The sequence below is a fragment of the Nothoprocta perdicaria genome, unplaced genomic scaffold (genome assembly GCF_003342845.1).
Source record: "Nothoprocta perdicaria isolate Ctin4 unplaced genomic scaffold, notPer1 scaffold_102, whole genome shotgun sequence".
NCBI lineage: Eukaryota > Metazoa > Chordata > Aves > Tinamiformes > Tinamidae > Nothoprocta > Nothoprocta perdicaria.
The window spans coordinates 1,929,372-1,942,546 of record NW_020454117.1 but is presented as its reverse complement, the minus strand read 5'-3'; the positions used below and the strand labels follow the sequence as shown (position 1 = coordinate 1,942,546).

At 40.3% G+C, this 13,175-nt stretch overlaps 1 protein-coding gene across 3 annotated transcripts in view; it reads right to left on the bottom strand.

The window, feature by feature from the left end:
• CBLB (Cbl proto-oncogene B) overlaps window positions 1-12,769 on the bottom strand; it is a 117,420-nt gene extending 104,651 nt beyond the window's left edge. For all 3 annotated transcript variants that reach the window (XM_026041910.1, XM_026041902.1, XM_026041916.1), the window contains exons 1-2: window positions 12,622-12,769; window positions 4,671-4,921 (exon numbers count right to left, since the gene is read on the bottom strand). In XM_026041910.1, the coding sequence (XP_025897695.1) occupies window positions 4,671-4,921; window positions 12,622-12,768 (398 nt within the window). In that variant the 5' untranslated portion in view covers window position 12,769. The remainder of the gene's footprint in view (window positions 1-4,670; window positions 4,922-12,621) is intronic.
• Between the last annotated feature and the right edge of the window lie 406 nt (window positions 12,770-13,175).

The following is a 13,175-nucleotide window of genomic DNA, read 5'->3' as shown; positions in this document are numbered from 1 at the left end:
CCTCTCTTTTAGGGAAAGCACAGGAGTTGAAGCAATGAGTCAACACTCCAGAAGCCTGTTAGGCAAGGGAAAGGCTTWTTTTCTTCCAAGGCTACTGAGACCATCTGAAAATGTGCATAAATAAAAACATGAGAGTAAAGAGTTCTGCTCAATTCTTTTGCCTTCATTCCTACAAGTTTAGAAGAAAGTGGCAATATATTTGATCTTTGATACATGTTTAGATTGCTTTAGCACAAAGGTTAACGGATGGATAGTACTTTAGAACTGAATTGTTTTAATCACAGTTTACTGTGATGTATATAAGATAAATATATATTTGTCAAATTCTTGGAAAATGGGACAAATTGGAGGATTCTCAATAAGAATAGAAACTTTCAACACAAGGTGACAGATTCAAATCCAGCCCATCCTGTTGAAGRTTTCCATCCTTACTACTCAAAAGCTACAGTTATCTACAGGAAGTAAAGTAGGAGCCCAAAAAGGCTCTATAAAAAGAGCCTTTCTGAATCTGTACATTCTACTTGCCCCATAATAAAGTCATCAGCCACAACAATCTTAGCTTGTCCAAATAAAATCGTCCTGAATTAAAGACACACTCCTCCCTGCAGTTCTCTCAAAGTCTCCCCTGTCTGGGGACACCACCAGTCGAGCCGGCCAGGCAAGGTTACAAACATCCCTGCTYCCTGTAAATAAACAGCTACGTCCTGCTAGAACATCAGGTAATTCAAAGATGGAGAATACGTGGCCTCCCACTTAGCACAGGCCAAACCCACGGGGCTGCTGCTAGGACAGAATTGAAGGCTACCCCGCTGCTCCGCGTCGCACAGGCCTCACGAGCCTGCCCAGAGCAAGGAGGGTAGGGGCCAGAAAGCTCGGGATGAGGAAGGTCTCTGCTGAGAATGCTCTGTACTTTGGTGGGTCAGGCCAGGGATTTAATTAAGGAACCCTGGCTGCTCTCAGCTGTCAATACAGATGGAAGGAAGAGAAATGAAGCACTTTATAAACACCCTGGTGATTCACAGCTTTGTAAGGCAAGGAACAGCATGAACAGGACCAAGGAGAACGTGACCGATGCCAGGAGGCACAGGTGTGAGACCTCCCTAGAAAAAGCACATGGTGCAAGAATTCTATCCCAACCCAAGTAGTTAAGCAAGCTGTAAAATCAARAAGTATAGAACTTCAGTCAAGACACAAAATACCTAAATGACCAAGAGATTTCTGCCAAACTTTCTGCACAGAACAGGAATGCTGCTAGGATCGCCTCAAAGGACTTCCTTGACCCTTTTCCCTACATGTACTCTTCTTACTTCTTCATCCCCAAACCAGGTCAGCTCTTCTCCTCTCTCCACCTTCATCTCYGAAGAAGGTGAAAGAAATGGCAGCCTTTTACGGGACTTTCCTCTTTGCCTTTTGCTATGCTACTTAAAAGTGAGCAGCCAGCTCACTTTGGCTGAGCCAATGCAACATTAAAGCAAACAACCAAACAGTAGTCTCACCTTAGGACATCTATGCGTCTAAGGACACAATTTATAGGTAAACAGAGGAAAGCTTAAACCCGTCTCCTATATTGAGGAACAGTGGAAGACCACATCCCACTTTCTGAAGGAATGCAAATGTAACCTACACACGGCCACCTTATTCTTTCTCGGGGTATTTGATAGTGAATACAGCTTTCAGAATTTACTCAATATAACCTCTTCCTTTATTAAAAAAGAGGACTACGAAAGKGCACAATGCTCTACTAGAAATAACATACATCCTCTTTTTTAAAAAACAGCACTTAGCAAGATTCACCCCACAGACCACAGAATGACAGGACCAACCACTCCTAAACATCCATCATTTGTGTCTGGCATGGAGCACTCGATCAAGAGGCTGCAGCATTACACTGCAAACTCTCCTTCTACCATGTGCACATTAGCTGACCAGGGCACTAGTTTGCTTGCTGCATAGAATCTTTCAGAGCTAAAATTCGTAACATTATAGTAATTAATTTAGGTGTCTTCAGATACAATACAAATAAATAAATACAAATAAAAATATCATCTTTATATTAGCACTGGTTTCTAAATGTACTACTATCATAAAAGGTAAGATTATTCAATAACTCCATTACTTTAAAACTATGCCAATCAAATGCAGATTTGAAATGCTCTCAAACGCAGACAGTTTCTCTTTTTCATGACCTTTTATCTAGCAACCACAGAGATGCTAACGCAAAACAAAACAGGAAAGGAAGATGGAAAACCACAAAAATTGGCCAGGTGTCAACAAGAGAAGCTTTTGGTTGGTCTTTTTCTAAACTGGCAACACTTGAATTTGACTTTTAAAAAGATGGCTTGAAAAGCACTTCCAAATGACTGCTCTTATGTTTATATTAAAACTTAAAAAAAAAAAAAAAAATAATAAAAGTCTACTTAGGTTAATGTAAATTTATTTGGAAGCAAAATAGATAAAAAGAGTTCACAGTTTCTCTTACTAACCTGTCCAGAGTTAAAATGATTAAGGACATTCAAATGCCATAATGGAAAYGAGTATCTAACTATACGGTTTATCAAAAGAATATACTTTCATTCAACTTTAAACTAGGRCATGTCTACACATAAAACATCACCAGTAAATGAAACAAGGTGCMCTGAAATCAGAGAAAACGGAAGATTTGACTGATAATGGCCTAAAGCATCAACTATTGAATTTTTTTTTCTTTTCCCTCAGTATTCTACTCCTAGTTTCTGCTATATATTGGAATCAAGTTTGTATAGAAAACATCTAATAGTTTTGTTTGGTTGATTTTTTTTTGTTTTATTTACATAAGAGATATGATTCTTGAGTATTAATTTCTCCAAGCTTCAAACTCCATTAGACAGCAGTAAAGCCAATATAATTGTTATTTTCTGAGATAGAGATTCAGGGCTCGCAAAGCAGTTACAGTGTTCTGCAGTAACATGTTTTGTCTCTAACACTTTCCTCCCTAATGATCTCACAAGAATGGCTTCAGTGACAGTAAATATGGTAACTGCACCCTTTTCCCAAACTGTCAGCTTCACAAAAGGCATCTTTACCTCACCACTGCTACCCTTATGCAGGGACTGAAGTAGGTAACTGGAGAGAAGAAAGTAACTCTAGTAACTAGATGCAGTTCCTAAGACACTGTTTGAAGGACTATGTAGTGACTACTGCAGGGTTTCTTTCTGAAAAAGCAGCATTGAAACTGGTTTTCATTTACTGCTACCTGTAAGAAAAACCACAAGCAAATCTGGGGTTCGAACAACATTCAGAAATCAAAATAAAATGTTTGCTTATGCAAATGCTTATGCAGTCATTTATGTTGAATTTGCTTTACCATAAGAAGTTCTCATTTCCTTTGTAACACAAATCTTGTACATCTTGTACAGCCTACAAACGTGTGAAAGGAAGAACTCACTGGCTCAATGCTAAATAATACTTCCACAGGGTCTGGTGAGAATGCCTCTGCAGTGAAAACACTCCAGTACATTTATCAATATCTATATTTATTACTAAAATAACTCAAACTGTGAGTTCTTTTTAGACAAATTACTCTAAGCACCTTAACAACTGGGACATCCTTAGTAATGTTTTTAGAAGTCCTTAGATGTTTAAGTAAGCTTCAGATGAGCTATCAAACAAACACAGCAGCACTAACATAGTATACTGATTAGCTATAATCATTACTAAAAATCTGGAAGGAACATATCCATAAATAGAACATATCAGCAATAGCATTTACTAAAATTCAAGACATTTCACTACTACTGCCAACAGATTCACCAACCATAAAAATACCACAGCCCTGCCTCTGAGCTCAGGTGCAGCAAGACAAGCAGGCGTGCAAGACTTCACTCACTCCCTTGCCATCTCCCCTCCCTCTGCCTCCTTTGAAAAGGCAAGAATCTAGAAACAGTGTTACATACATTTTATTTGAAAAGATTCAAAGATATACCACACATGCAGAAGCTAAGTGCCACAACACAGAACMATTTCTGCATAGTTTTTCCAAGACAAAACCACAGATTTTTGAAGAGAGCTTCTTGAAATATTATTTTTAAAATACATTATGTGACACTATCAAATATTAAAACCCTTCTTACTCATCATCAAAGGAATACACAAAGCAGAGATTAATCCCCGCTATCAGATCTGAATCACTGCAAACCGAGGCTCCATTAGGTTTCTCAAAAGACCTCTCAGCACTAAGCTAACATTATTCTCACTGTATGCTAACATCACAYAGTTTCTCAAAAATGTGGATCTTCATTTGTTCCATTTCATCACTCATGAAAGCACTAAGTCAATATCCATCATGGCTCCCTCCGTTTTCCAAAGGGTGCTGGAGAGGTCAAGCTGTAGCCAGATAAGAGTCTCTCTATGCTAGATGAACAACTACATATTGTAAGGCCCTCTGAACAAGTAATTACAACAAAATGAATGTTTTATGAAGGAAATGGACTTGGTTTTAAAGGTCACAAAACGGGACAGATAAGAGCACATAGTGGAACAAATCCAGCAAATTACTGCTTGACCTGCAGGGTCAACAAATCCAAACAATAAATATTTCTGCTCTTTAAATAATTAAAAATGTCAGAATACAATGACCACACTGTTAAGAATGCAGACAAGCAAGGCAATCTATACTACAGTATTTCACTCACCTGTCTTGTGACTGCTCCTCATACATTCTCTCCTTTCCTTCTTTGAAGAGTCTTATAGCCCGTTTTGATTTCTTCATAAGACTGTCAATATAGATTTTAAAATATTCATTCTCACTGAGTTGCGCAAGTTTCTGGTTGTCATCATATTTGCTCAGTATAAGTCTCAAATGTTGATAAGTGTCTGGTAGAATATCAAGTATGTAAGGTGGGCTGTTTTTCAGTTGAAGCTTTGGGTTTTGGCACAGTCTTACCTAAAAGGAAAAACAAGAGAACATTTAAAGAGAAGTAGTATGTCATGGCAAAAGCTGATCTAACATAAAAATTCATTGGTGCAAGCTTACTTTGCGAACCCCAGGCACAAAGAATTAARTCCTACTTCAAATATATCCCAAGAAATCCTKGCCCAGTCAAAGAAAAGAAAAAAAAATAAAAAAAAAMCCTTGAGTTCTGAAGAGGTRAATGATCCATCTCATCCATCTTTCTGCACATCTCTTTAGTTTACCATTTTGTTTTTATCTAAAAGTGTCTTTGCTGTCCACAATATGCTACAAAGCATATTAGCAAAATGCAGTAAACACCTAGTGTCTAGAGTAGTCATTTCCTACAGTTCTGTGTGTTACAAGTGAGCTTCCCTAAGGATTTTTGAGTGTCCAGTAAGAACTGGTCTTATAATTCAGCATTTCATCAATCAGCTCTCTCTTCTCTATCCAACACTACACCTCCTACAAGAATTTGAAGTCCAAGACTTCAAYACATACGAAAAGGGTCTGAATGAGGTCAGTGGCTCAAAAGCTTTTAATTAGGACAATCAGAAATTAACAGTCAYGCACAAATGGTAATCTAGAGAACAAAACATTAAAAGTTCAAGTGTTTTTCAGTTCACTGTAGCTTCTGGCTACCTATCCRCTTTGGTAGTTGGGTCTCTCATGTTTTGTAACCAAGAGCGGATGGATTGAAAATACCAACACAGTTTAAGTGCTACTGCACTAARCTACCCAAGCAAAGACTCTGCTAAACTAACTACAACAGTGCAGCGTAGCCCACTACACGTGTGTGCAGCTGTACATATGCAAATACTTTGAAAAAACGAAGATGTCCATGTGGTATAAAGGCTTTATTGGTGTCATCTGGAGAGGGCTATGTTACATATTAACGACTTGAAAATTCTTTCGAGGTAACTAACRAGGTCGCAAAAACACCTTAACATTGATGAAAACAGGCTCTTATTCTTACAAAGGCACCAACCAACAGTTTCAAGGTAGTGAATTTCTTAATGGTGTAGATTTAGAAATGAGGAGTTCTCAGCTGCAGAAGTGACACAGAGCTGAGTTTACAGCAAGATGTACTTAACAGGAAACTTCCCCCCCCTCCCCCCCCCCATGTAGTTGTTTTTTGGGCGACTGAAGTGTTTACCCAGAAACATATTAATATGCCCCAGGTGACACAGTGGAAATAGACACACGGACTGAACATTAGAACAGTACAAACCATTGACTACCAAGAAGAAATACCAGTACTGGCCCACTGCTACTTTCCAAGAGTTGATTATTCTCTCAGCTTCTATACAAAGTAGTAGCTCAGAAACCCATCTGATGAGTGTGGTAAAACATTCATGTCATGTAAAAAAAAATCCCCTACAGTAAAACTCAATTAGCCTTATGCATTTGCATAAAGAACAAAATGCTAACATTTAGTTCAAGTCAGTGACCCAGTGAAGTAGCATAATGCTTTCTTTACTTTCAGACAGTACACAGGTTTCAGTCCAGAGGAAATAGGTTTGCAAAGAGCAGGCTAGCGAACCATATGGTTTCCAAAGTCAGGATGTCCTGACACGTACCACATAAGTTCACAATTAAAAATAAGTGGTAAGAAGTGACAACTGCTGACGCAAAAGATTTACCATTGCAGCAGAAGGGGCACACGTACCTTTCTTCAAAAGAACTCAAAACAAACAAAACAAAAAAATCCAAAGGAAACCAAAATCACAAACTCCACAACATTTTACAAAGCAGTCCTCRCTAGCGCTGTAGAGGCGGACATGAATCATATCACTGTGTGATTTGAGTATTGTTATGACTGAAAGTAGCCATGTGTATATTTAGCATGCATTCAGGCTAAAAAATGAAAAGCAACCAGTCAGCAAGAAACATCTCTCCCTGAAGTAAGGCGAGAAGGGAAAGCCGCTTTTACTACCTCACTCAGGAAAAGTCCAAACACACRTATCCCAGAAGCACAGAAACAAAGGAGCACCGTTACATTTATTAATGACTCCAGAAATACCCTATCTATCAGATACAGAATGACACAGTGAAGTCAGAAACTTCCAGGCAAGTTCACTCTAGTTCCTATGGATGAGTGGAAGGGGAACAAGAAGAAACACCCCCATTCATAACTTGGAAAACTTCATGGCACTGTGGGTCACTGTGATCATGTTGCTAGGATGCACAAAGCTTCTCTCTGCCTCTCTCTTACATAAAAGGACTAGGCTGCTGTGCTGCCAGTCTCACACTCTAAAATACAGCCCCACAGAGAGCAAACAGTCTGCATTGGGAAGGAAACGGCACCCAAGGGGAAAAGTGGCTCACCATAGCTAAAGACCCAAAGGAGACTGCCAAGGACTCCCCGAGATATCACCTGTGCTTTTGGCTCTGGCTTCCTCTGCAGACTTTTCACTACTCTGAGCAGTATGGGAAGCCTGGCAGAGCCTTGCAAAAATCTGTCAGGAAAATGAAGTGGGGGACACAATTCACAGGGATTTTGCCTTCTCTCTTTTGGGAAAAGATTTAGCAGCTTCAAAGGTTGGACTCCAATTCAACGCCAAACATTTTCTTTTGCTATAATTTCCCCCCAGCAGCACCTGGAGGCAGGAAAGTGCATAAATAAATTATGCTGCCTTGCAAGTTTTTGTGCAACAGCAAGGAAAAGGAAAGAGAGAATCTGGGGTTTGAAGGTGTTTTTTTTTAAGCAAGATGAAAGGTGTTCACTATTACTGACAAGAACTTTACGCAGTAAATACCTAGTTAATCAGAACCTTAAAAGTTTCACATTTTTTAATGAAGCTTAAGTTATAGGACATAATTTCATGCCAGGTCTAGAGACAAGCAGAATGGATTCCCATCATATTTAGACATCAGATTTCTGACAGAAAACTTTTTAAAGCAAATATTAAAAGGCTTGGAAGGCCCTGGGCAAAACAACTTTCATTCAACCAAAGTACAGCCACCCATAGACACCATCTATTTAAGCACCTAATGCTAGTCAAAGACAATACAAGGAAAGTTCCAGAGCAAAAACTGATCAAGTATCTAGCAAGTAAACTAAATGCTCAGTTTTCTGCTGCCACAAATGGACCAGAGCAGAGTACCAGTGCCTGGATGCCTCCCAAATTGCACTTAGTGAAGGTCTTGCTGAACTAGTATCTTGTACCATCAAGAACAAAAAGTCAAAGTATTACAAAAGTGTTTTGAAATACCACAAACAGGATGCAGGTAGCTCTTCAGTAAGAGCACAGCGACAGTTCTCCAGAAAACTGCATCACGTAATGCTACCAGCTCTCTGATTCTGAAGAACTTAATGGGGAGTTGAAGGCGGGGGGGGGGCAGCTGATCAGAAGAGATGAAATCTGAACATTATGGTCCTTTTTCATATAACCCTCTGATCAGAATTTCCCTTAACTGCAATGTATTGTTATTACCAAACCAAAATTTATCTGAAAGAGACCATCTCATCAAATTATAAGCAAAAGTTACTGGCTGCCCACTTTTTACCTGAGAAAATAGTAAGTACTTGTTCCACAGCTACCATGCATGTTCCCATACCAGAGGAACCCAGCACAAGCAAAGCTGACCTTAGAGGGTCATTTATACTTCCTGCTGATTAGGAAAAAGAGAAGCTCCCATTTCTCTATTTTTCTGTGCAATATTTAAACTTCCGTCTTTTTCCACAAGCAGCACATGCAGGCTGCAGATCTTGAAATCAACTTCCGCTTTTAATCTAAGCTAACCATGGTATTCTTCAGTGTATTAGGACTGATAATATCCTTTTCTGTATCTGCAGTAGAACAATGACAAAGATTGTAGATTACAATAACAYAACTCCATTAAGCACTGCAAAGAGCAACTAACAAACCCACAAAGTCTAGCTCATYAACTGCACTCTGATACCCGTTTAGTTACTGTTGAGAACTTGGATGTTGACAAATATTAATTTAAACAAAACCATACAAGTTACAAGGGAAATACAGCTTTTACTCACCAAGTCAATAGTAAGAGCTTTGCAACACAATCCAAATTTCTCTGGGGATAATATCAAATAGCAAGTAAAATTACTAGCTATATTTTACATAGKCAAAGAGCTGAGAGCATGACATAGCAACCAAGCAGTTTAGACACTATATTGTTCATCTTCACAGTAGAAGATAACTATAATCAGCTCCAACACAAAAATGACTGAAAGCTACTTAAACATTTCTATCAAAAATCAGACCTGTTCAAAACAAGCCAGAAGTTTCCTGGCTTGAAACTCAACAAAGAATATGCAAACTTTGCACAAAGAACACGCAAAACACTGCTGCCAACTCCCACCAGAGCRGCAGAGTAATGAAACTACTTCCATGTTTACAGAGGAAGCATCCCCCCTCTAGGCATTTTCAAGATTATCACTATCTTGTAATAGTAATACATGGCTAGTTTCTAGATTACAAAATCATTACCCCCAAATTCTTAGAAAAATCTTCCTGTATAACTTAACTAATAAGATTTGGAGCTATTTCTAACAATAACTCTTGCTGTACAGCATTTTTAAAAATAGGAAACTGTTATCAGCTCAAGGATAAAATGATGGATACATTACCAGCAATGAAAAGCAGGCCTAAACTTCCAAACCATAATCAAGGTATGATTCTTTGAATTGTAAAGGAACTCAACAAAATACTTATGGTTTTTAGTGGTAAAACTACTGTTTACCTTTGAAAAACCTGCAAGGAAACTGCACATTGGCACAAACAATTGGTGCCCCACCAATAATGCAGTTAGTATTTTAGATTAATATTAAAAGCCTACCAGTAAATCTGAAAAACTACAGATTCCAGAGGATAATAAAAAGGAAGATTTTGGTATAAGGTAACATTTCATTCACTTATAATTAGAGGAATTATTTTTGCCTCCCTGCAAGTATGCTGCCTACAGYCACATTTACTAACAGGGCTCTACCAAGGGCAGTATTCCAACCTTCTGTCCTGTCAATAACTCTTTCAAAATCTGCACGCTTGAGGGTTTTTTTTTTTTTTTAATTAACTGATAACCGAAGTTTGAAGAGAAGACACTAAGTAGAACCACAGCCTTGTGCCTATTTTAATAGCTAAGGCACAAACCCATGAAAAACAAGCATTATCATGCAGTCTTCGCAATTTTAAGGCGTGACAGATCACCATTTTCACAGACAGAAGTTGGCACGATAGCTCTAAATAAGCAAAGTTTTTACTTGCACCGTAAAAACAGTTCCAGACCAAAGTTCCCACAGAACTGCAATATTTCTAGCACTGGTTAAGCTCTTATCGATGAAAAGAAATTTTACTCATGGATAAAGTTTCACCTGTCAAAGTAGGGAAAAAGAAAAGAAATGAGAGAAAAAAAAAAGGAAGAGGAAGGAAGAAGAGATAAAAAATGGGAATTGCAAGAAAAAAATGGAAAGCAGGAATTACTGAACTGTGCGCCTAGTTGGGAACATTGTTCTTTCTTCAGTCCCTTGTTGAAATAATAGCTTTGCTTTGTATCCATTCTCCCAAAGCCTTCCATCTCTACAATGGGAGAAAACTTCGCTACTTCACTAGAGGAAAGAGATGGTTATCAAAGAGATTTAGTTAAAGAACAAACAAGAAGGATAGCTATTATTACAAGAGGCAAAATAGGCCTCAAACCCACAGTCCTGACCTTGATGGCACCACACCAACTGCAGAGCCTGCTGTCTTAGCTAAGTATTAATTTGGTCAGTGACCCATCACAGAAACCAGTTACAGGACAAACTCCAGAAATGGGATTTTGAAGCAACTGTCCACTAGGCAGGTTTCCATTTCTGACTTTAATCCCTGGTTTTCATTTGGAGAAAGGAGAAACCAACCTTCCTGTGCCTACTGCCTCACTGGGCTAAGGGACTCAACACTTGTTTGTCAACATATTAAATTTGCTCAAGCGCATCCTTTCACCATAAGGAGCGAGCACCACAAGCGCGAGCAGAAGCTCCAGCATTCTCATGCTATGACATCACCCCGCCTGGTATACTTTAATGGGATTTAGAAATAAAATCTGATTAACTCACAGTAGCTTAAAGAGGATACATTAAAGAMCCAAATTGAGGACACTTATCCAGTGAAATGAAAAAGAGAACACAAGTGCAACATCCAGCCTTTCCAGTGAATTCTGCAGCACAGGCCGCACCGACTGTTTTGATGCTCTGCTGTAACGGTGACAAAGTTATCCTATAAAAGCTGAGTAAAAGAAACCCATAAGTCTAGGCAAGAAGATTAAGATTTCCTGGTATCTGTGCCATACAAACCAAACACAGGACAACCTTACTATATAGCTCCGTAAGCAGTCTGACACAGGGAGAAACCAAGCTGTACATTCCCTACATGGCTTCAACATTAGTGACCACATTCCAGTTTCCCAAACTCTGAAAACTTCTTCCAACYGAAGAAGAGTGCCTGCTCCCAAATGTTTATGTTTGCAGGTCTCATTACAAAGTGCAGCATCCTGATTCTTTAGCAAGGAAACTTCAATGAAGTCTTTGTGATAACAAACATTTGCATCCAGAGTGGGTTTTAAATTTGCAATTTACATCAGGAGTGACAGTAAAAATACTGATACTATTCTCAGAGCATCAAACAGTAAAATGTGCAAAGACTTACTCAAATACTTAAAAATTATCACTTGACAGAACATTAAATACCTCCACTATGTCAATATAGCTACTTATGAACTTTAGAATGCATGAAACACCAGCATTTCACAAGAACCACACAGAAAGACAAGTTAAGCCAGTTCATAGAGAACTAAATTTATTTTAAAAGTCACAACTTTTCTAATGTAAGAACCCAAGCCTAACCAGTAGCAGCCCTCTCCTCAGCAGCCTCAAAAGGAAGCTCTAAATTACTAAGTCTATGCAAAGCAGAGTCCTCTCCTGCACCTCCTGAGCAGTTATCTGTGTTATAATCAAACCGTTTCTAGCATTGCTAAGAAATCCTCCTAGCTAATTTAAAGCAAGCTGTCATATTGCATAATGCTAAGAAAAATGTATCAAGCTGGTCCAGGGWTCTAGAAAACTATGGTCTACCCCCTCATCCAACTTCCTGAAAATAAGTTTCAGTACAGTGCCTATTTATGGTTTCAAAACGAAACGTACTTAGGAAAGAACATAAATGCAGAACACGTGTTTAAAAATTAAGAGCATGGTACAAATCTGTTTACTATACTGACAAGAGTGACACCCCCCAGGCTGCACGCGCATTCCTACGAACACAAACGCATCCATGGTGAGCGCATCTCACAGGATGATTAGCTTAGCTGAATCTGCGTGCTCTGAAAGTCTTCACTGCAGACTAACAGCGTGATCCCACTTAAAACATACAGAGTATTGGATTGTAAGAACCAGGTTTATAGTTTGGGGGTGCCTTTTTGGGGGGAAGGAGGGGGAAGCGGGAGGGAAAGTCTTGGAGTCCTTTCAAGTTCGACTCATTTTAAAGGATCTGCAAATAACAATAGCCCAAGGCAAGCACACGCATTTGTTTTCATTTGTTTTCCCTCCACAAATCAAGATTAAATAAATAAATAAATAAATAAAAGGATAGCCACAGGGCAGAAAAAAGGAAGAAAAGGCGCTGCTTGAATAACCTGAAACACAGGTCCCAGCACTCGCTGGCCTACGCGCCGCAGCCTCTCGCCCCGCACTCACTCACCACTTTGTCCATGAGCTTCCAGGTCTTCTCCACGGTCCTGCGGTCGGCGGCCGCCTGCTTGGGGGGCCCCACGGCGTCCTGGATGGCGTCGATGAAGCCCAGGATGCGGCCCTTGCGAGGGGTCCGGCCGTTCAGGGAGTTGGCCATGTGGGAGGCGGGCTGGGGGGCACAAGGGGGCACAAAGGAGACGCTCGCGGGGCGCCCCGAAATCGAGGGTCTGGCACACACGAAAAATACAAGCGGCGAGCGGCAAGCCCAGGCTTCTTTCTGCGCGCGGCAGGAAAGGGCAAGGCGAGGGGATGTTTAGGAACAAGTTTAACTTTCCGTGACAGGCGGCGTAAACGCACCTGGGCCGAGTTTACACTGCCCGCAGCGAGGCCGGATTTATCGTCAACATCAACATAAACACGCGGGGGGCCGGGGTGGGGGGTCACGGGCAGGCCCAGGGCCCCGGCCGCTGTCCCCGCCCGGTCCCGCGGGGCCGGGGCCGCCGCCACCGCCGCGAGAGGCGCCGGGGCCGCCTCGCGGGGCAAGCAGGGCGGCAGGGAAGGAAG